Source organism: Limanda limanda, chromosome 21, assembly GCF_963576545.1.
Source record: "Limanda limanda chromosome 21, fLimLim1.1, whole genome shotgun sequence".
Taxonomy (NCBI): domain Eukaryota; kingdom Metazoa; phylum Chordata; class Actinopteri; order Pleuronectiformes; family Pleuronectidae; genus Limanda; species Limanda limanda.
Genome location: NC_083656.1, coordinates 2,297,146 through 2,320,873, shown reverse-complemented (window position 1 = coordinate 2,320,873; position 23,728 = coordinate 2,297,146). Strand labels below are relative to the sequence as shown.

The 23,728-nt window shown below is 41.0% G+C and overlaps 2 protein-coding genes across 2 annotated transcripts; one reads left to right on the top strand and one right to left on the bottom strand.

Moving 5' to 3' along the window:
• Positions 1-2,439: 2,439 nt before the first annotated feature.
• LOC133027676 (gamma-tubulin complex component 2-like) lies at positions 2,440-10,790 on the bottom strand. Its single transcript, XM_061094750.1, has 18 exons — positions 10,702-10,790; positions 9,674-9,834; positions 8,764-8,892; positions 8,431-8,607; positions 8,164-8,323; positions 7,800-8,007; positions 7,511-7,710; positions 5,971-6,160; positions 5,721-5,866; positions 5,443-5,623; positions 5,076-5,256; positions 4,736-4,908; positions 4,451-4,579; positions 4,236-4,356; positions 3,988-4,131; positions 3,758-3,865; positions 3,308-3,471; positions 2,440-2,746 (listed from the first exon to the last, which is right to left on the bottom strand). Exons 2-18 carry the CDS (start codon positions 9,821-9,823, stop codon positions 2,671-2,673), a joined length of 2,637 nt encoding a protein of 878 aa, XP_060950733.1. The 5' UTR covers positions 9,824-9,834; positions 10,702-10,790; the 3' UTR covers positions 2,440-2,670.
• A 1,266-nt stretch (positions 10,791-12,056) lies between these two features.
• kctd2 (potassium channel tetramerization domain containing 2) lies at positions 12,057-22,901 on the top strand. Its single transcript, XM_061095496.1, has 6 exons — positions 12,057-12,670; positions 14,436-14,544; positions 15,923-16,014; positions 16,209-16,304; positions 17,306-17,431; positions 18,554-22,901. The coding sequence occupies exons 1-6, from the start codon at positions 12,314-12,316 to the stop codon at positions 18,581-18,583; spliced, it is 810 nt and encodes a 269-aa protein (XP_060951479.1). The 5' UTR covers positions 12,057-12,313; the 3' UTR covers positions 18,584-22,901.
• Positions 22,902-23,728: the final 827 nt, after the last annotated feature.

Below are 23,728 nucleotides of genomic sequence, written 5' to 3'. Positions count from 1 at the left end.
AGTTAGAAAGTGGTGAAAATGTATGTATTCTGGAGGAATTTTCAATGGGCATCGCAAAATGGCTCAACAGTGCTTTTTACGCGTATTGATTCCTTTAACCTGGAGCTGCTGTGTGATTTTTAAGCCCTTATCGCCTGAATTAATTTGCAAGTATATAAAAACAGTATTATTTGTGTTTTTGGCTGTCATACAGATGCTAAATTAAGTGGAGATTTTTAATTTCAATATAGCATATACAATAGATATATAATATATATATATATATATATATATATATATATATATATATATATATATATATATATATAATGGGGCATAACCAGTCTTTTTCCAGTCTCTGTAGATTATTATATTGATGCTGCTTTTGCCTGAAATTGAATAACAAAATATGTTTCTGTACAATCATTGCTGTTCCATCATCACAGTATTTCAAATACAGCATAATAATTTTGCTGCACAGTCCCAAGGGGCTGGTATCCCCTTGTTCGCAAGAAGAAAACAGTCTGAGGCACAGGTGAACTTTGAACATTGAACTTTATACATTTGAATACAACCTGGCCCTTACAATTTGGAAAAGACTGCATTGATCTAAAAATGTGTCTGTTCAAAATTTTTGTCAGATTTTAAAATTGTTAAAACTCTTGACATTATAGGACATTAATGACTTGACTTAATATTCGAAATTTACAAAACGAGACAGGGAGCAAGGAAACAGGAAACAAGGGAGCAAGGGATTTAAACAAGGAGGGAAGGTACAAAACAGCAAGGACCATGACATGTATACATGTTGTTTTAACATTATGTCCATTTTCCTTACATTTCAAAAGTGCATGAAAACACTGAAGGAAGGCTATGGTGAGGATATGATATTTGTCCCGAATGATCATAAGATTGACGTTAACATTTACCTCCAAATTTTCTATAAAACAGATTATATTCTTGAAAGCAAAACACATTCAATTGTGCGTCAGAAACAAATAGTCAGTAGTTTTGGTCTCTTTAGAACACAATATGCAATTTCAGGCCTGAATCTTTTGTGCAGAAAATCTGGTGTAGGTCTGTAGTCCTCATTGCTCTTGTCACTGTCACTGAGACAGCTGTCATCGCTTTCGACAGTGGAACCCTGGTTTGAAGTCCACCAGCTCGCTTCCCATAGAACGTTGATGCATCAATTTAGTTCTGCCAAACAATAAAGGGCAGAAATTGCATTTGTATCCTAGCATTATATTTTTATTCTGTTTTGCACATAATTCAATGTTGCACACTTACTCTGCACAAACAGTTGTACATAGTCTGTATTTCTGCAAAGTTATATTTATTTTCATTTGATAGGAACAATGCACAGCTCCTTAGCAGTACCAGAGTTAGCTATAATCAAATTTTCATCTGTAGTCCCTGGGTATTATACATTATTATATATATTATATATATTCAATGAACCAAACGTCAGGTTTACAATCATATAAGGATACTTATACTTATATATTTCAAAAAATTTGAAGTTTAAAAGGGCAAAAAGAAAAAGGACAGAATCTGACATGCATGAATCTTACATGAGGTCAGATCACAGAACTGCAGCTTTTACAGTGTCGTGTTTATTGAAATAAAAACACAGTTTAAACATTTTTTAAGTATTTTAACGATTCTGTAACTGAAGTAACTGATGGTCAAGACTTTTTAAAAAGCTGATCACATAAAGAACTGAGCTTAAATCGTTAAAAGTACTGATTCATCACTAATTATCTATTATCTATTAAATAAGAGTCTTTTCCTTCAGTTCTACACGAGAGATTAAATCTTTAAATACAACTTATGAACTAATAACTCGTCATTAATAACAGTAGAATTCTCACTTTGTAAATTAAGCAACTATAAAAAGGATGAATATTAATAACTAAGTGGTTTTACCCCATGTGAACCACAGCGACCTCATATTCTCCCTCTGCCCGGGATGAAGCTCTCTGCTCGGTCACCGCAGCTCATCTGTATTTTTACAAAAGATATTGTTGTAGAGGGATTTCAGAATTCCCAGTAATTATCGTTATTATATTTATTATTATAACAACATTTCAGGTGCTGAATTAGGTTTTATTGATCCATACTCTTCTCCAGTGTCAGTTAAAGCAGTTCCACAACTTTGCAGAAGTGTATTAATCGTTTTAATCACGTCTAATTAAATAATGATAAATTTAAGACATTGTTTTTGCTACAAACAAGCAGGAGCATGTTTATATGTTAACTGGATTTTCTTTCAATCACATTTTTCATCCATTAACTCACAATCTTCCAAAATGAATGAATTAACAGGACTTGTTAAACATCACATTAATAATAAAATACTCATATTACATGTATTTATCTTCAGTAATTCAGTTTACATCTGCTCGTGGTGTCTCTGAGCAACAATCAAATCCAACAAATAAATCCTTGAGTCCAAACTTCATTCAGTAAACTCTTGTTTTAATGTGCAAAAACAAACACACACAACTGTACAGGTACAACGGGCTGGCGAACAAGCTTTGATACGATGCTGCAAACATGAGGACATAGAACTCTTAATCATGTTTCATGGAACAGTAAACATCTGGGCGGTAGCTGCAGCAGATGGAAGACGTGAGGACAGGACATCTGTCTCGCTGAGTGACGCTCGGAACACGTGAGCGGAACATGCTACACTGCAGCTTTCTGACTGCGTTCGATGGCCATCTTCTCCAGACGCTCCGTGTAGAATCCATTGAAATCCAGCCTGTGAGACATTTACATATCGATGAGTCTTTTCATCGTGGACACAAAGGCAAGGTGCGTTTTACAGATATAGATATAGAGCAACAGAGTTCCTGTGAAGTGTATTTGTTAATCCGGACAAAATGAATTCACTGTAAACTCGATTGTGGATATTTTTGAACCCTCAAGCTGCATTAAGGGAGTTGTTTGGCCATGTGGGGGCGCAAAACACAATATTGATCGTTCACCTTTTATCAAGTGTTAAACTACAGAAACTCTCCGTCCTCTCTGTCTGTACAGCGTCGTGACAGAGTGGGGGATCCTCGCTCATTTAGGATCTTTGGCTGCGCACTTTAATCCAACGACATTCAAGTTTAATGTTGCTTGTTATCGAGTTACTCACAGAATTAACATTGATTAGTGTCAAGTGATCTGATCTGCTGCTGCCAACGTTACGATATTTATGATCACGTGGAGCTGATAAGAACAAAGATGGAAGTATTTTGTTGATTGTAAAACAAAAGAGGCTGTATATATCCTTTAATCCATTCAAATGACCCTAGGTGTGTGGTTTCTCTCTGACCTGTAGATGATGCTGATCATGCTGTGTTCACAGTCGTTGGTGCTGTAGATGCTCAGCTTGTCCAGCAGGTCGAGCAGCAACGTGCTGAAGTTAGAATCAAACTCTCTGATCTTCGCTTCGAAGCCTGTGTCGGCCTGGAGGGCGTCGACGTGCTCGGCTAAAAGCTGAAGAAAAATATAACGTTAAAATACTCAGATGCCTCCACTTCCTCAAGCTCAACTCAATGCCCCATGGACAGAAAGTAGTTGCTTTAGAAATTCATTGAAAAAGGAGAAACTAAAATATCCCAATAACTTAAGTATTCAGATTTGTGTAATTTAGCTCAGCTGCCAGCTGCTGATTGTTTGAATACTTTCTGGTTCATGTTTCTGAAAGTACACAGTTTACTTGTACAAGTATCAGTTTATTTAAGGGGGTGAAGTTCATAGCGATGGTTGTTTAGTAAAATACCTTTATGGTCACTCGTTTTTTCTCAGCCTCCTCAGCGGGGGGGCTCTGAGTCGGAGGCCTGTCCCTGCTCTCCCTCTCCATAGAGAGACGTTCTAACTGAGTGAACCGCTGCAAAACAAGACAAGCAGCTGGTTCCATTTACAGGTTTTATATTACATTTCTATAAAAATCTAGTTTACAGAACACAGACATGATAAGTTAATCTCTTCTACATCCTCAGCTCAACTCACCTGCATGCAGTTTGTGAACATGACGCAGACAGACATGAGTTTGGAGAAGATGCGCAGCAGCTCGGGGTTGGTCAGCATGCAGTCCTTCAGGCAGTTGTCCAGGAAGCTGGTGTGATGGCAGAGCACGTCATCGATGTTTGACGCCTGGAGGAGAAGAACGTTTTCTGTAAGTGTCCCGACACCAAACTGAAAACCAAGTCACGAGTTTCCCGACACATTGGGACAGGAGATCCTTCGCTTCCACTCACAGTTTTCAAGTTAGTCTCCATGATGTGCCAGGTGGGCTCCATCACTTCAAACATCATGTAGTACTGAATGTTCTGCACAAAGTTTAACATCCGCTGGCGAAGAGCAAATGCAGTAGAAAACCTGCAAACAGGCAGTTTGAACAAAGAGCATGAGGACGTTTTGCTTGTTTCAATAATTTCTATTATTTAAATATAAAGTTCCATTGAGAACTCACCATTTGGCTGAATGCAACGTGTACTTCCTGAAATCCTTGTTGCTAATCCAGACATTGCACAGCAGCCTCTCCACATGTTTACAATAAAAGATGTGTCTGAACAACATCTGATACCTCGTCAGAGCTTTCCTGTAAAGTTAACACAAATGCAAAGATCACGCATTTCACACACTGAATGATTCAATGCTGGAAATTACTTATTAACATTGTGGAGCCATTTTTGAATTTCACGTGGTTGAGTCGCAGCTAAAGTGACAGAAACCTTAAGATAAAATCTGTAATAACCTGTTGATGATGAGGGACAGTGGCCACTTGACAATATAGTCGAAGGAGAAGGCCTCCAGGCCGCTCAGGCCCGTCTCCGTTGAGTCGGCATTGATGATCGACCTTTCTTGTTTGGTCTCGATGGCCAACACCCGCAGCAGCTGCGTGATAACATCATGAGGCATTAAGTCAATCTGTGGAAAGAGAAAATCCAAATGTTATGAGGCGCAAATAATGAACAGCATCCTGAGATGAGTGTGTGACCAAAGGAAGATGTATGGACTGACTCCGTTACAATGCTGTCCCTCTAACTCTGACCATGAAAATGAAATGAACATAAAGCCCAGAAGACTTCCCCCACCTTCAGGTCGTCTTTGAAGGGGTCCGTGTTGGCCGTGCTCATCCTCAGAGCGAGCTCCAGCAGGGCCTCGAGTCGCGGGGGGACGATGTCGTCCACAGGCTTCTTCAGCTCCTCCTCCGTCAGGTCCATGAAGTGCACGAAGAAGTCGCCTTTGTCCATCAAGAAGTAGTGCTTGATGGACCTGAGTCAAAACACAGCCACAGTTTTACAGTCACAGCAGAGCTTTCAGACATGGACTGAAATCTGGACAGAGGGGCCAGAGGTGAGAGTGAACATGTCAGAGTGAGTCCATGAGACTAAAGCAGCATCTCTTCCTCTCTCTCATCTTTCCTGTGACTCCACCCAGGACAAAACATTTGGACTTTACCTGAGTCGTGAAACCAGCTCCTTCTCTTCCATGAGGAAGTCCAGCAGGACTTTGCTGGCGTAGTTGTAAGCTTTCTCGATCTGCTCCACATACGCCCTCTCCTTCAGAGTGTACAGCACCTCCTTTGCATCAGGACACGTCACGTCGCGGCCGCACTCACGCACCACGTTCAGATACTTTCCTAAAATATAAATCAGAGAACGAAAACAATAAATAAACCCTTGTAATCTCAGAAGGACCCTTTAGGGTACACTTCGTTTTGTGTACTTTTGTTGTACCTGTGCTTAATATTTTGTCGGCCATTTTCTGTAGAAATGAGGGAATGCGATGCTGGACGATGGTGTATCTCTGATCCCAGTACTTGTCGTTGTAGTCCTCCTGAATCTTCTCTTTCTGCAGCTCATGTTCTTCCACCATGAACTCACTGCGAGCACAACAACAAGGATAAGACAGATTTCAAATCCAACAGAAACTATAGGCAGCGTGAACCTTTGAGCTTGTAGTTTGTATCGTGGGGTTTAGCTGCACCTGTATGGGTCCTTGATGATGCCTCTGTAGATCCACTTCTCCAGTATCTCAAAGTAAGGAACGCTGGCTGCTTTAGTGAGGTAGAGACACAGCTCCTGAGCCTGGCTGTCTCCAGTGAAGTTGAAGGTTCGGTCGTGGAGGAGGCTCAGTGTCAAGCCGCCCATACACTCTCCTTTATCCACTGAGGACGCTGTGGAAATAATAGACGATGGTTATTTCATATTTCTGAAATATTAAGCATAAATGGTTCTTAATACACTTGTGAAAAAACAGGTTTGCGTTATAATGTCTGACATTCATCTCTCTCAACCTGGTTCAGACTGTCCCCCAGTGGTGAGAATGAGCAGCTGCTGTTCACCAACAAGGACTAAATATACATGTATGTCCATCAGACAATATTAATGTGCAAAACAGGTTAATATGCACAGCTAACTTTTTTATTTTGATAAGGGGTTAAATAGATACTTTGATATCTTTTTGAGTTGCACTGCTGACTTAACTTATAAGCCCTCTTTTTTATTTATTTTTATCACGTTGGAGTTGCTAGTTTAAACCTACAGTTTTGCACTTTAATATTTGAGCCTTTGTTTACATTTTGTTTTGTGCTGCATTATATGGTGACATACAGTTTGTTGTTATCAAAATACAATTAACTGAATTGAAATGGTCAATTTTATTTTTTTGGAGGAAAATTAATCGTTTAGATTAATCGACTAATCGATAAAATAGTCGTCAGATTAATCGATAGAAAAATAGTCGTTAGTGGCAGCCCTACTTAATATTTAAAAAAATTCAAGTTTGCTGTGAACGTAGCAGTCAGGCCTCTTATTTCAGAAACAATGAACCGTAACAGTTTGGTTACCAATAAAAGATAAGCGTACTACTTCTTTGCTTTCAGCCAGCTACTCAAACAGACAAGCAACAAAATAACAAACAAAATACACAGGCAAGTGTCGGCCTATTTTGAAATAAATTAAACACAGAACTTTGTAGGGCTATTTGAGTCCTCCTCATATTTGTGGAAAATGTATGAAATAAGAAGTACCCTATTTTTAAATAAATAAAACCAAATAGCTGCAGCCTAATCGTGTAACGGACTAGGTTTATGTTTATGTTCGGTTTTGACGTATGTTCAGTAAAACACTGTGTTGAAGGAGCGTTCTGATGTCCGAGGGTCAGTGAAGGCGTCTGGGTGGGACATGTGACTGTTTGGACCAATAGGATGGTTGCTTGGGGATCGGGGCTCAATGAGGAAGTGAAGTGTTGATGTGCGCGAGTGACGGATTTTTTTTTTTTTTTTAAATAAAAAAAACATGCGACGCTTAGCCTGGCGGGGGGGGGGGGAGTAAAGCCTGGCGACCCGCCAGGCCTATACAGCACTGGGGGAAACCCTGAAGATGAAAGAAATGATTTATCTGCTGATAAGAAATACTTTGTATGTTAAAAAAATGATTTCTTCTTTTCCACATGAGCTTCATAGCCCATGTGGGTTCATATTGAACCTGGTTAGAAATGTCTGCTCTCATGTTCACTTTCATACCGATACAGGCCAGAATCTCCATGGTTCTCATGGTGGGCTGGATGTAGAACCAGAGCTTCTGCAGGGACAGCAGGCCCTGCCGCTGGAGATGCTCCAGCTGAGTGACCAGAATCAGATACTCCTTCATCAGGGTCCTCATCGCCGCTGTCAGGGCGTGGTTCACCTGGCCGTACTCAAAGGACGACTTCTCCTCGATGAACCTGAAGCACAAAGACGCCGCCATTCAACACTTCTTCTTCTTCCTGTGACAATCACACACTGAAGAGGAAGTAGAGCCGGAGTGACCCACCGGGTTATTGTGGAGTAATACGACGCGACTGGTAATATTCTGTTAACCAGCTCTTTGATGGACATGTCCAGTGTCGAGTCAACAATGAAGGAGCGGTTCTGCCTCCCCAGCACAGGCTGAGCTGTAATGTACTGCCCATCAACTCCAATCAGGACAAACAGCAGATCCTCCACCAGAGCTAGTTCCTGAGTGGCCATGGGCATGGTACCTGACGGCAGATTATTAAAACCATTATCAACACCAGTAATATGGATAACAAACAGAGATTTGATGGAATCTGTTCAAGAAAGCTTTTGAACAAACTCTGTATTTAAGCTTAGCAGAGCAGAGATGAATCTGAAGCTTGTTTTATAGATGGATTTACCGATGGGCACCGGAGGATCTCCTGCTGGTGCGTCGCTGATGATGAAGTCTCCGAGCAGAGCAGGACGGTCGTACACCCAGTTAGGAAACACTGGGTTGGGCTGGGTGGGGTTCTTCTTGTTGTGTTTGTCCCTCAGCATCTTCCGTGTGACCTCCGCAGGCTGCAGGCAACCATCACAAAGACAGATGTGGTCATTACAAGCAGCACTTCAATGTGTGTCTTGTTTTCATGGGCCCACCCGACCCTGTGGATCTGGGTCAGACTCACCAGAGGAGCGGTGGAGCTGGCCGTCACGTTGCCGAGCTTCTTTCGCAGCTCATCCAGCTCCTGCATGGACATCTTGGTGCTGGTCTGAGGCAGAGAGTAACTGGTGGTGGTGGTTGACGTCGTGTTTGCTGATGACTCCGCCCTCTCTTTGGCATTCTTCTGCAGCGACTGGAGCATCTGGGTACAGAGAGCATTCGTAAAGATGTGATCATCTTTCATATGAAAACACAATTATGTCACATTCTTGGACCCAATGGGTAAAATAGATAAATGCAAGAATCAAGTGATAACAGACAAAACCATGTAATTATCAGCTCGTTAAGGATTTGTTACCTCTTTATCCTCGCAGAATTTGGAGAGCAGATAAACCAAAGGGTCGAGAATACGGACGTTTTTGGACTTGAGCTCCTCATACTTCCTCAAGAAGTCCTCGGGGGTTTTAGAGAACTCTGCTAATTTGACCTGAAGACAACACAACAGCTGGTAAGAAGACATTTCTATAGTAAGAAACAGACTTACTTTCACGTATCTATTGACAATACACCACTGTTCACACACATACACACACTTTAACGTGTAGTCAGATACACATAGCGTAAACACACAAACATAACACATAGTTCTTCTCCTGCTTCTCAACCTCAGAATGTTTCATACTCCTTAAAAAGGGAGTCTGCCATAGCGGACAGATAACAGGTTTTCAAACCTCTGGCTTCATGAATCACTTCATTATATTAGTTCTGAGACATCCTCTCCTGTGCATGGTACGTCCCACACATCAGTACACACACATACATAAAATAAGCACACACACCGAGGCAATATGCTCATGAACTCTAGTAACCGCGACTCAGCGTGCACGTCATCACGCAACGCCAGGAGGAGGACCCAACGACGCCAGGAGGACGACCCGACGAGATCCGACCAATCCCAATCCAAGAAGAACCTCTGTCATGCCCAGTATCAATATATAAGCTTTGTGCGTACTCTGCCTCAGCGCCATTTTTCCTGTTCAGGATCAGTGGACCATGCATGATCATTTGCTAGACACCGCAGTTTCCTGACCTGTGACCTCTGAATAAACCTGCTTAATTTTAACTTGAGAACGACGCCTCCCGCAACATATCACTAATTATTTTCATGGTTTAAAGTCTCTTAATTTCTTCCCCCAGCAGTTAGAGGCAACAACTCCTGCCAGGGCAACTCGTTCAACTGTGTGTTGGCCACCAGTCGTGTCACCCACCTTGGCGCTGTGAGAGGAGACCGTGGTGGTGACATAGGGAGTCCTGTGTTTCTGCAGTAAGTCTATGTAGCCCTCTGCTCCATCACCTCCTCGGACATGAAGCAGGCTGAGCAGCTGGTCCACATCGTGATGGATCCTGTACTCGCTCATGACTCCGGCAGCTGAAAGGACGACACAAGTTTGAACAGTTAAATTAAAGACTTTTTTCGGCTGCAACAATAAATCGATCAATAGAAAACGACTCAACAGTAATTTTGACCATTAATGAACTATTTGAGATTATGCTCAAGCACAGATCCTTATGACTGGTTTCAGTTTCTCAACTGGAGGAGCTTTTCTTCGTCAAACTATATTAATAAACTGAATATGTCTCTCGAGCAGAGTGAGAGGCAGCCTGAGGACTTTTCATCCATTAATCTCCATGTGTGTATTCACAGATTTCTCTACACATTTACATATATAAATACACTTATCTGAATACATATTTGAAGAGATTTTCTTTACACATCTTCAAATCCAAATACACACACACACAGATTCTGAATACGTATTTGTACATATTTTCTAATCTGTCTACACACACACACTCTAAATACATATTTGCAGATCCATGTACACATTCACAGAGACAATAATGATCCTGAAACAGGCCAGAGAGGATGAATGGAACTTGTTGAAGTCCTCTCAGGTCATTTGACTGAATATCTGCTGTTAGACTCCTATGTTGTGCACAGAGAGGAGAAGCTAACACATTAGCCCTGTTAGCTTATCATCACAAACCCCCTCCACTGAGCCCATGACTGTTTGTCTCCACGGGTCCTTTGAAAGGCCTAGGACTCGAACCCTCCTCTCTGCAGCTCTGGTACCGTTATTACATGCTAGCAGGCTAGGTAGCTCCAGTGCCTGCTAGCCCTGGAGGATGCTAACTGACAGCTAGCTCACTGTGGAGCGGCCGCACACAACCCAAATAATGTAATGAAGGAATCGAACACTTTGATAAAAGTCAAATTAACGTGTTGTTACTGTACCTGTCAGCCGAGTGCACGACTAAACAACAACAAACAACAACAAACAGCAGCGCGCCAACCACAGGTTAAACTCTTCTCCTTCTCCTTCTTCTTCCTCTCTAACTGTTTCCTCCGCAGCCACAGTGCAACACTGCCCCCACAGGTTAAACACGTCAACTACATCAATTACATAATACATTAAAACTTCATCAGTGACACTCGTTTTCCACCACGAAGAGAACCACACAGTATTATGAGAAAAATAAACAATGTCAATTTGCAATAATCCCTGATTTACTGTACGTTGTTGCCTAGAGATACAGAAGAAGAAACTGTCTTCAAGGAGAATTGTAAGCTGATTAAAATAATTTATGATGCTTATGTATGAAGTATTGTAATGCATGCACATATGTAATCCAAACACGACACAGAGTTTCTCAACTGATGTCCCACGGCTCTTTATTAATTCCACCCCATGGTTTTTAGCAGACAGTTACAACATATATTATTATTCCCCATACTTCTTATTATCGTCAATATTCTTCGTTCTTCTTCCTCAAATTTCAGAACTGTGATCTGTCTTTGTAAAGTTAATATGATCATATGATCATATTATTATAATTATTTATTAATAATAAAGCTGTTATTTTATTATTACTGTTATTATTATATTGGTAGTAGTAGGCACATTTTATATATAGCTTTGATTTTCAACTGTTACTCAGACAAATCAATTTATTTTACAGCCATCCACTGCAGAGGATCATTTAGATAGATAGATAGATAGATGGATAGATAGATAGATAGATAGATAGATAGATAGATAGATAGATAGATAGATAGATAGATAGATAGATAGATAGATAGATAGATAGATAGATAGATAGATTACTTTATTCATCCCCAAAGGGAAATTAAGTCGTCATAGCAGCCGGTATATTTGAATACAATAAAATACAATACAATACAATAAAATAAAATAAAAAATATTGAGGTTGAAAGAATAAAAAATAGAAACACAAGATAAATAGGTAGATAAGGTGCAGTGGCAAGATGATGGTAATAGTACTGATGATATGATGGTAATGTTATTATTAGACAGTATATAAAAATAGTACAGTATATATAGTATATAATATAACATAATATATATTTATATATGATAGTAATTATACCAATATAATAGCAGTATATAGTAAGTATTTCTGAAATTGAATATTAAAAATAACTTATGAATAAAGCAGATTAACTTTCTTCCCACTCTCCATCCCCAATTTTCTGATAAATAAAAAGAGTTGAATGTCGAGGAGCTTTTATTTGGAAAAGCCATGACACGGTGGAAGTAAACAATAATCACGTTACAACCCGGAAGTGTTTTATCTTTCAGTGATTAACGTGTGAAAGGAGCAGAATGATCCACTTCTCCTGTGAAGACTCGTTAATGGAGGATCTGCAGACCCCGACCCGCCGCCGCTAGTCTCCCCCGAAGCTCCGCAGCCAGAGGCGGGTTCGATGCCCGCGGCCCCGACGGACACGAACCAGCTGTTCACACCCGGGCGGAGAGCGGCCGTGTCCCCGCAGTGAGTCGCCAGCTGAACCGACTCTTCTCCAGGAGGCGAGGAGCAGAAACAACATGGCTGACCTGCACGTCGTGGACCCGGGCGCCACGGGCACCATGGGGCCGCCCGAGCACCGCGAGCTCCGGGGCTCCGTGCGGCTGGCGTCGCCCCCTCTCCTGGTCCCTCCGCGGGGCAGCCAGCTCAGCCCGGGCCCGGGGTCCGGAGGAGGAGGGCGGTCGGTGTTCGGGTTCCCGGGGAAGAGCAGCCCCGTGTCCCCGGGGTCCGAACCCGCGGACCAGCCCGGATCCCGGTGGGTCCGGCTGAACGTCGGTGGGACCTACTTCATCACCACCAAGCAGACGCTGTGCAGGGACCCCAAGTCCTTCCTGTCCCGCCTGTGCCAGGAGGACCCGGACCTGGACTCCGACAAAGTGAGTCTGAGTCTTTACAGAGACTGGAGGAGAAGCCTCTGAAACTAATGTCAACATTGTAATGGAATATTTTCATACAGGACACAGCAATACAATTATCATTCTGGAGTTTAATTCAAACCCAGCTGTTTGCTATCATCACTGATAGATTCTAGCAAGAGCCCTGAACAATGAAATCACATTACATTTATACAAGTTTGACCCCTCCTCTCACATGAGAATAAAGTTTATCCAATCAGCTCTCTGGATGTCGTGACAGGAAGACCAGACATTTGGTCTTCATCAATCTACAAATGATCTGCCTTCAAGACAATGGCATGAAGTCTCCAAGCTAATACACATCTGAGCAGAGGAAGTCACAAGAACATCTTAGTGTTTACAAGTCTAAGCCACACAGAAATACTTTGTCAGTAAACTTCTTCTATATAAATGTCATCTGTTTCGTTATACATATCTAAATACAAAATGTCCCATCACAACATCTCAACAAGGTACAAACCAACCTGCTTCAATGGCAGGAAGGGTAGCTCCAGTTATCCCAGGTACATCTATATGTCTAATTATTTAAAAGATCTGCAGTCCAGGCTGATGTTCAAACACATGCAAACAACAACTAGATATGTGTATTAATGTATTCATGCATGCACACAAACAAAAACAATAAAAAACACCAAAATAATTGAAAAACAAGTCGGACTCTTGTGGGTGTTTGACTGTAGTTTAATCTTTTACTCTCCACGATGGATCCAGTTCTTCAGGCACGTTGTCTGGAGCACAGACCAACCTCTGCTGACATCATGAAAAATGCATAAGCTTTTATAATATAAAACATTAACCTTTAAAGTTTAAAAATAGAGCAGACGCATTATTTCAAATAGCAGATATCATATGAAACAAGTCCGGGTGTTGTTCATGTCGTCATCGATCAGGACTGAAGTGTGTGTGATGCCGGCACCAGAACTTAACCAAAACCAGTTTGTATCAGGCAGATACAGAAATCAATATCTGGGACATTTCTATAGAAGTCTGGTTATAAAAGGAGTGATGTTTATGAATGTGATATAGACCTCACACACTCTCGGAGCAAGATAAAGTCTCCCGACATGTAGAGATGGGGGGAAAAATCGATTCAGTTACAAATCGCGATTCTTGTGAATGACGATTTTAAATCGATATGCTGCCTCCCAAATCGATTTTTAAGCATATTTATTGGTTTATACCGGGGGGAGCAAGTTGACCAGCTCTTGTTTTTGCACAAGAATCTAAACATACCCAAGCACTAGCTTTGTATCACCTACATGCAAACAACAATAGCCTACTTTTTGTTTATTTCAAAGTTTATATTTTAAGTAAACTTTTATTCATTCTATTTAATTTACCTTTTATTTATTGTTTAAAAGTAGCCTAAGTGGCTTACATTTCTTAATCTGTCAGTTTGTGTGCAGTTGACAGGGGCTGTACAATAATAGGGAACATTTTTATTTATTTTCCCTTTTGGCTGCCCAGCAGTAAGTTAATTAAAATTTGAAAATAAAACTTGTAAAGCTCTAAGTGAATTTGACTGTGTTGTATTTGAAGGAATGATTCAACATTTTTCCATGGTCCAGTATTTAAAAAAAAAAAATAACCAAAAGAAATCCCAGGAAATCGTAATATCGAATCGCAAAAGAATCGCAAAACATATCGTATCGCCACCTAAGTATCGTGATAGTATCGTATCGGGAGGTCCCTACCGACATGTGTTCACTCTGGTTTGTTTCTCCAGGACGGCACAGGAGCTTACCTGATCGACCGGGACCCCACGTACTTCGGTCCCATCCTGAATTACCTTCGCCACGGAAAACTCATCATGGACAAAAATCTGGCTGAGGAAGGTAAACAAACCGTGGACTTTTCATCCATTCATCTCCATGTGTGCATTCACAGATTTCTCTACACATTTACATATATAAATACACTTATCTGAATACCTATTTGAAGAGATTTTCTTTACACATCTTCAAATCCAAATACACACACACACACACACACAGATTCTGAATACGTATTTGTACATATTTTCTAATCTGTCTACACACATTCACTCTAAATACATATTTTCAGATCCATGTACACATTCACAGACACAATAATGATCCTGAAACAGGCCAGAGAGGATGAATGGAACTTGTTGAAGTTCTCTCAGGTCATTTGACTGAATATCTGCTGTTAGACTCCTGTGTTGTGCACAGAGAGGAGAAGCTAACACATTAGCCCTGTTAGCTTCTCAGCACAAACCCCCTCAACAGGGCGACACAGAAAACTCATGATGGACAAAAATCTGGAAGGTTAACAAATGTCTTGATGTCCTGCTGTTATCCTCGTGTTGAACAGATGTGTCTAGGGTTGCAAAGATCCGGGAATATTCAAAGTGGGAAACTTTCCATGGGAATTAACGGGAATTAACGGGAATTAATGGGAATAAACTGGAAATGTTGTGGGTAATTTATACTAACTGTGTTTACCTTGTCATATACAGACATTAATATGAACATTTTGTTGTGTCATAGGCTGATTTGAGCCCTGAGGAAACTCTGGGCACTTGACTATACGCTTCTGCATCGTTGTGTCATTCTTAACATAGGTCTTTGCACAGTATTTGCAAATGTACACAGCCTTTCCTTCTACATTGGATGAGGTGAAATGTCTCCACACATGAGAGAGTGCACGTGGCATTGTTCTGTAGAATAAGATGAGAAAAAAGTTTGTAAAAAAACACTAATGCAATGCCAGAGATATAAATAGTTAGCCAAACAATTGGAATCGTCTGTAAACATATTTTACAATTGATGGATAAATGAATGGAAATAGGCTAGATGAACAGATGAACAATCCTCAATCAGCATGATAATATATTTCCCCAGTAATATCATGGAAACTTACCTGACTAGTCCTGCACTCTACAGCAGGCCTCAGTAGCCCTGCTGTAGAGTGAAGCATGCTGGGAGTTATCTGTGCATGTGATGGAAGAATGCACAGTGGAGGGTTGAAACTCAACGTGAAGTGTGTGCTGCTTTCAATACATTTTTAAATTCGAGTTTTGAATGATGTTTTTATTGCTCAACGTTTAATTTGCGTCTTTATTTTTTTTCAAAATTCCCGAGCTTAACTTCCCATGGAAACTTTCCACCCCTTTGCAACCCTAGATGTGTCTCACAAGGGAAAGGTTCCAAAACGTAAATGTCTCCTGATCTGTGGCTGTGGTTGTTTCAGGGGTTCTGGAGGAGGCGGAGTTCTACAACATCGTGTCCCTGGTGAGGCTGGTGAAAGAGAGGATACGGGACAACGAGAACCGGACGTCTCAGGTACAGAAAACAGAGACAGGAGAGGGACATGTCAGACGACTGAGAATAGAATTGGCAGAAGAATCTGTAAACCTCACTTTCTTCTGCACAGATAAAACCGAATCAGCTTTTTGTTTGTTCCTGTGTTTGCGTGCAGATTGTTGACGTTGTTTTTGTAACAAATTGTGTGTGTCTGTCTTTGCCGCGTCCCCCAGGGCCCCGTGAAGCACGTGTACCGAGTACTACAGTGCCAAGAGGAGGAGCTCACACAGATGGTCTCAACCATGTCGGACGGTTGGAAGTTTGAGCAGGTGCAGGGAGCAAAGCTTTTTTTCTCCTGTTGTCATGTTTTAGTTTAAGCTGTAGATGCGTCACAGCTGCTGATTCAAGCTTCCGTAACACGTGGGCCTGAAATATCCTGAAGTATTAAGACTTTTCTAACCAAAAATAGAGCGATTGGGAGTCAAATCTATTGTTTAATCGTGAAAGATTAAACAAAGAATATAAAGTAGGAAGAAGATGTAAGAAACAGAAGAGAAATCGATTAGTAGATTGTTTCAGCTGCAGTTTGGTTCATAGATAGATAGATAGATAGATAGATAGATAGATAGATAGATAGATAGATAGATAGATAGATAGATAGATAGATAGATTACTTTATTCATCCCCGAAGGGAAATTAAGTTGTCATAGCAGCCGGTATATTTGAATACAATAAAATGAAATACAATAGAATAAAATAAAAAATATTGAGGTAGAGAGAATTAAAAACAGAAGCACAAGATAAAATAAAATAAAATAGGTAGATAAGGTGCAGTGGCAATATGATGGTAATAGTACGGATGATATGATGGTAATGTTATTGTTAGACAGTATATAAAAATAGTACAGTATATATAGCATAGTAATTATACCAATATAATAGCAGTATATAGTAATAATGGCAGCAACAGTATATATAATAGTAATATAATAATAATAATTGTAACATGTACACATGTATAAATATGTGTATATAGACTTATGTATACAAAGAATATCCAGAGAGTATGATATAATATAAGATATATAGTAGAGGTATGAATATAAGTATTTGACTATACAACTATACAATAGGTAATATAATATGAGTGTAAGAATATGTAGACAGTTTTGTCATGATCAATTTTGTGCAGTTTTTTGTATCTGCAGCAGAACTCGGGAGGATTGTGTGAAGTATGTGTTGTGTTACATGTGCTCTGCAGCTGTTGCTGTTCCTTGTATGACGTTTTTATTTCTCTGTCCTTTGCCGTTGTTCTCGTCCACGTCCTCAGCTCATAAGCATCGGCTCCTCATATAACTACGGCAACGAGGACCAAGCGGAGTTTCTATGTGTAGTTTCCCGGGAACTCAACAACTCCTCCAACGGCATCGTCATCGAGCCTACGGAGAAGGCCAAGGTGAGCAGATCCAGCAACTGTTTCCTCTTTCTTTAACACTGAGAGATCGGATGTTTTACAACATTTTCACAGTTTTCTCTGGGACTGATTCATGGATCTGAATCCAACATGTTTAGAGAACTAATATTTTCATGTGTGTGAAATCTGCTGTTTGAGCCTTTTAGTTATTTTGATTAACTGGAGCTTTGGATTTGTGATTGATTTTATATCTTCAGTCGGAACCAATGGGCTCGCAGCTCGAGGTCTTTTTTTTTTTTTTTTAAACTCTTTATTTATAGATAATTTTCATCTTTTTAGTACAGGGAGAAAAAAAGACAAATACACAACATTGAACAATTACCAAAATTCAAGGTCCAGGGGTGATCAATAAATCCAAAAGACAAAGTATCAAACCCAGTACGTGCATACAGTCTCACTCATTGGCCAAGTAGGCTTGCCATTTCTGCCATCGTTTTTCACCTAAGTCTTTTTGGAGTCTGACTGAATAAGTCATTTGCTCTAGTACATGTAGTTGTTTTACAATATTAACAAAAGAGTCTGTAGTGGGAGCGTTTTTCTGGAGCCAACGTTTTGTGATGGCGTTTTTACTTGCAGCCAGCAAGACCCTAAGTACGTATATATCAGCTTTACTCGACCCATCTGGCATATTCCCAAGATAGAGAGTTGTGAACAATACATTCATATTAAAGCATAGGACCTTTGAAACAATTTTTGCCACTTCTCTCTAGAAAGACTGGATGGAGGGGCAAGACCAAAAAATATGGGCATGATCAGCAAAGACCTCTCCTCATTCTCTCCAGAGCTCGAGGTCTTTTTAATGGATCTGTCGATTGAAGTATGCGGGTGGGGGGGGCGGGGTTGATTTGCATATCTTCCAGACACTGACATGATGTCATCTCAAGACGTTTGTGGGTTTTAGCAACTTCTCAGTTTCAGTCTCGACGTTCCTCTGACTGAGATCAGGTCGCGACCTTTAACCACATCCTCGCAAACTCTTGTCTGCAGCTTTTTTGCAAGGAGAGAGAGAAACTGTTGTCGAGTCAGGTGAACGTTCAAGTGAACTCGAACGTTCCGTCTCTTCCACGTCGCTGTTTAAACCGATTTCATTTCTCCTCCTCACAGATCCTGCAGGAGCGAGGCTCGCGGATGTGAAGAGGCTCCCGAGAGAAACATCACGATCAACTAAATCAAAACAACAACATAAACCTTTTCTCCCCCCTCCCCTTCACCTTTCTGCCATCACTAACACCTTCATCATCGTCATCATCATGGAGGCCCAGCACAGAGCTACTACTCATCATCATCTTCATCGATACTTTCATCAGGAAATTCGCTCGCTCTGATACGTTTGGCTCCGTCGACTACGAACAAACCTCCTCAGGACTCTCACAGGACACAAAGGAATGAACACAACTCCACTGACTGAGCCTCCCGCTTTACCTGATTCTGTTAATGGAGCAGAAATCGAACGCCCGCCGTGTCCCAGACTCTGAGGCGAGTCCCGGCAAAACAAACCAAGCCGGGTGTTCCAGAGGTGGAGGACGAGCCGGAGCACGACGCCGATCCCTCCGTTTGCCTGGTGCAGCCTTTTCTCTTCATTCTCTGGTCTTTGGAAACAGCTGACACCAGTGACAGGTTCTCCTCTCTCAGACGCCCTGTGTGGAACCGCTGTGGGAACGCCGCTGCTGGGAGGTCGCAGCCCCTGGCTCCTCCTGTTTCCCGTCTACAAGCTCGATCTGATCTGTTCCCACTGGGAGAAAATTTGGGAAAATTGAACACAAAACAAAAGACTCAAAAAGACTTCACCTGTGTACGATGTGTCAAGGCATGTGAGGAATCTATATAAATCTATATAGGCTACATGATGAAACTATATGAAAAATTGAATGCAAATGGTGTAATTATTGGTTTCTGTATCATAGTTGTTACATATTTACATATTCTGGAGGGTGGGTTTATTTAAACGATGGAGAAAAGATCTGTTTTCCTGGAGGTTTCCCAGCCGATCACGTGTGTGTGTGGGTCCGTGTGCCGCTCTGCTTTCTGTCCACGACTGAAATATCACACGTTTCTCAGCTGCACGTTTTCTGAAGTGTTCCTCAAAACAAAATTGTCACCGAGTTTAGTCTTAAATATCCTAAGTTGATCTCTTGCATATCTCAAAATTGTCATTAGGGGACAAGGAAAACGACTTCCTGTCGCTGCCGTGTGTCCAGACGAGCGTGGCTGGGGATCGAACAGTGGCCGGTCTGTATGCTGCCTCAAACCCCCGAAGCCCCCCCCCCCACACCCCCCCGGCTCATATTCAGTCCCTCATCTCCACACCCAGGCGACTGTGTTGTCTTACGTTCTGCAGCACTTGTAGCAACTGTGGCGAAAGCTGAATCGTTCTCCTCGCGCTTACAGCCCCGAGATACCTGAGCTCACGTGGTCACAGAGACGTGCGTCCTGTCGCTGAACCCGTCGGACGGGACGTGTGTGTCCGGCTTTCAGAGGGAAGCCTTTATTTCAGACGTCATGTGATTTCTCTCTGCCAGCACATGGGGACTAACATGGCTCAAGTACGTTTCTCTTGAAGTACACTTGACATTACGTTGCTGTGTGATGATGCTGCTTTTAACACTCGTTACATCTGACCAAGATGCAAATACAGATTTTTATTGTTAAAGTCAATTGTTATCAGTACAAATATATACAAATCTGTTTTCAATTTTTGTTAATGCTCAAAAGAATTTATATTACTTTTATGCAAGTAAAACGGAATCAAATTCAGCTTCTGATGCACAGTTTCCAAAACTGGGCTAAAAGAAACCAGAGCCAAAGCATTGATTTGGTTTTGTATTTGTTGATAAATGTATTTGAGGGTTTTATTCTTTTCTAACTTTGTTCCCTTATAAATTCAATATATTTGGGTTATAGATGTTTGTTCGGACAAAATGAGGCAAGTGAACACGTCTCTTTGATTCTGTTATCGATAAAATATCAGTTAATCAGTAAAAAATAATCAACTTATTAGTTTCATTTCTTATTCTATGAAAACACAGCAAAGCAGCAAAATCTTACTTCAACAAAAAAACTGCAAACAGTTGAATTTGTGTCATTTCTGCTTCGTCAACGACTAAAAATGTTAAATTAAGACTAGATGAGTTGACTGGAGTGAGCGCAGCCTCGTCACACGAGCAACTTAATGCAACGTTTGACTCATGTTCACACATATCAGGCTGGAAATGGAAACAGCTCATTGTGACCCGTCGTGCAGACCGGACGTTTCCTCACCTTTCTGCCTGAGGGGCGTCCGGTCTGCACGCGGCCGACACCGATCCCTGGCATCGATCACTTTGATACGCCACCTTTTGTACAAAGAGCATATTTGATGCAGTTATGTTATTTCAAGCATGAACAAAAAGAATGTGTTTAATGGGAAAAAAAATGTACCGTTGCTGTTGTCATGCTCCGTCAGGCCTCAGAGCTCCATCTTTGATGTGACTTCTTCTTCGTTGTTTCATTTTTTTATTTCCCCTCTCAAGTGTGTGTGTGCCGTGCAGTTTTCTTCTTCTTCTCCGAGACGTGTTCTGCTGAAAACGTCTCATCGAGGAGCCTTTTGTTCTTCTCCCTTGTGTTTTTTCTCTCTGGGCCTTTTGCAAAGCACCTTAGGTGTTGTTTCCCTTTGTGTGTGTCCAGTGTTGTGCCTTTGACCTGTGTTGTGCACAGTTGTTCTCCCCTATTATCATAAGGTGCCTCGCATACCTTTAAAAAAAGCCAGGAGGCGCCGACCCGAGGTAAAAGGTTTTAACGCGGTTTCTGTGGTTGGTGTTTCGGTGAGAGGCAAAGCCAAACGGTTCCATTATCCTTGCATCGATAAAGACGATCATCTGCTTTCTTTGTGCCATTGAGTTGAATCCCGTGAACTCCCGGAGATTCAGACCCGTGTGTCTCTGCTGTGAACCCTGGTGCTTGGTTTACAGAACCTGTGAATGGGAGGGAAGCTTTTATCTTAGTAAAACTCCAGCAGTGCACTTGTTATCAGAAATCCATGGAACTATAGACTCCACGTTATTTTGGCTTCACTCTTTCCTCTCGCTGACGCCACCTCCACCCTCCGATTTCTAGATGTGTGTAATCGAACTTTAAAGCACTTACTGTACCTGTCACCTTTGTGAACCCAGTTTGATCTTAGCGTTGGTTGCGTAGTTCAGTGGCTCCCGACCTTTTTGGTGAGTTCAGCTCCTCGAAGAGATCGTTAAGAGACGGTTAACGAGATGTGAAGTGAGAGGAAAAACATATTGTTTTGTACAGGAATTCATGGTCCCATAGGTTGAACCTTACAGACTGAACTAATGACGTGACTTTTAATATCACTCGTTAATTTGCAGCTAACAAAGCGACTCTCTCACTGGTATCGTTGTTGAAAACTCTTTTCTTGTGAATTATCACATGATTTAACTTCTTTGGGAATCAAGTGGAACAGTGGGAAGTGAATCCCTGTCCCCTTGAACTGGTTTCACCTGGTAAACACATGCGACTTTTGATGAAGCCTTTGATTCAAAGCCTGAAAGGTTGGGTCCCACTGACGTAGCTGAACTTTGTAGTGCAGTTATCGTAATAGCAACCATTTAAAAAAAAAAAAAAAAATTAACTTTCTTTATTAATTTTTACTTTCCCCTGCACTAGCTTGACGACAGATAATGTGCAATGTTAACAAATCTGCAAAAAAATTATACATATATAAATATATCTGTTGTTTGGGCACGTGAAGACATGAGAGCATGTTGTTCTAGAGATTACGATGTTGTGTACTGGATTTTGTCCGACCTCTGTGGTAGTGCGAAGTGTACGTGATGCATGGGGGGGGGGGGCATGGCTCTGTGGGTCGTAGGTGTAGACGTGTGGAACAGTTTGTCGACAACACTTTCTCTACTCACATGTTCCGTTTTCTTTGTCGTTTTTTGTATCTTTGACACGTCGACGTAACCGTAACAGTAGAAAAAGAATAGCTAGCTTCAAAGTCAAACTAACCAATCAGATCGCATACCCCGCCCCCCCCCCCAACCTGGGTTTATATAGCATTCACGTGACACGCCCCACCCCCCCCCTGCAGGTCAACACACAGAAAGAAAGGTTTCGTTACTTCATGGGTCATTTTGCCAGTTAACCTGTAAACACCTGCATGCGTTTGTGGGACATGCACACTTGTACTCTCATTTAGACGTTCTCTAAAATGTCACCTAATTACACTCGTGTGTTCATTTATCAGCAGTATTGATGTCAAATGTGAATATCGTCAGCGGAGACTGGAAAATGTTTTCGGAAGCTGACAAAAAAACATTTTGTCCGATTTTTTTGTTTATTTCACTTTTTATTTATTTTGTATTTTTTGAATTTTGTCTACCAACGTTGTTTCTTCACATGTAAACGATTTTGACAGAAGCCGGTCTGGTTTTTAATCATAAAATGTGTCTGTGTTTTAAAATGTGGTTGTTTGTCCGTTCTGTTTAGTGTGGAGTTAAAATAATGAAACAAGATGAACACAGTGAAATTCTTCCACTAAGAACCAGCAGCTACTTTACCGACGGTCGTTATTTGCAGATATTTTTTAATGCTCACAATCTACTGAACGTTAAAAGCCATGAAAAGTCAGTTTAAATAAGACGGTCATTTCTTGATTTATATTTCTTTAGGATCAAAACACACAAATCTAACGGAAAATGTAGCCTACAGATATTTTGGGAATATATAAAATATTCTGGATTTAGTGTCAAGCCTGTATTTTATAGCCACTGTGTAAAAAGCCACACACAAGCACCTGAACAACAACCACCAGTCAGTTGGTAGGAAAATACGCTGATGTAAGTAAAAGCCGTTTCAATCTTATACAAGTCAGCACGTTTCAAAATAAAAAATACATATTATAATGTGAATGTGCATAGGTTTATTATTTGAGGTGTGTTTTTATGTTATAGATGTATTTTAATGGAGCTGCTCAAGGAGCTCATTCTAATTAATTACTAGTCATAGCTATTGCATCATATCTATTGCATTGTATTGTATAGTACGATATTGTATTGTATCGTTCATATAGTATCATGTCTATTGGACTGTATCGTATCACATGTATTGTATAGTATTGTATTGTATCTATCAAATCGTATGATATCGTATTCCATCCAAGTATCTGTCTGTCCTTTTAAGAAATGATAAGACAGTATTTATCTTTATTGGTTGACTTGTATATAAACATAATATTTGCTCCATCCCTGTGTCCCTGACAGACTCCTCCTGCTCCTCCTGCTTCTCCTG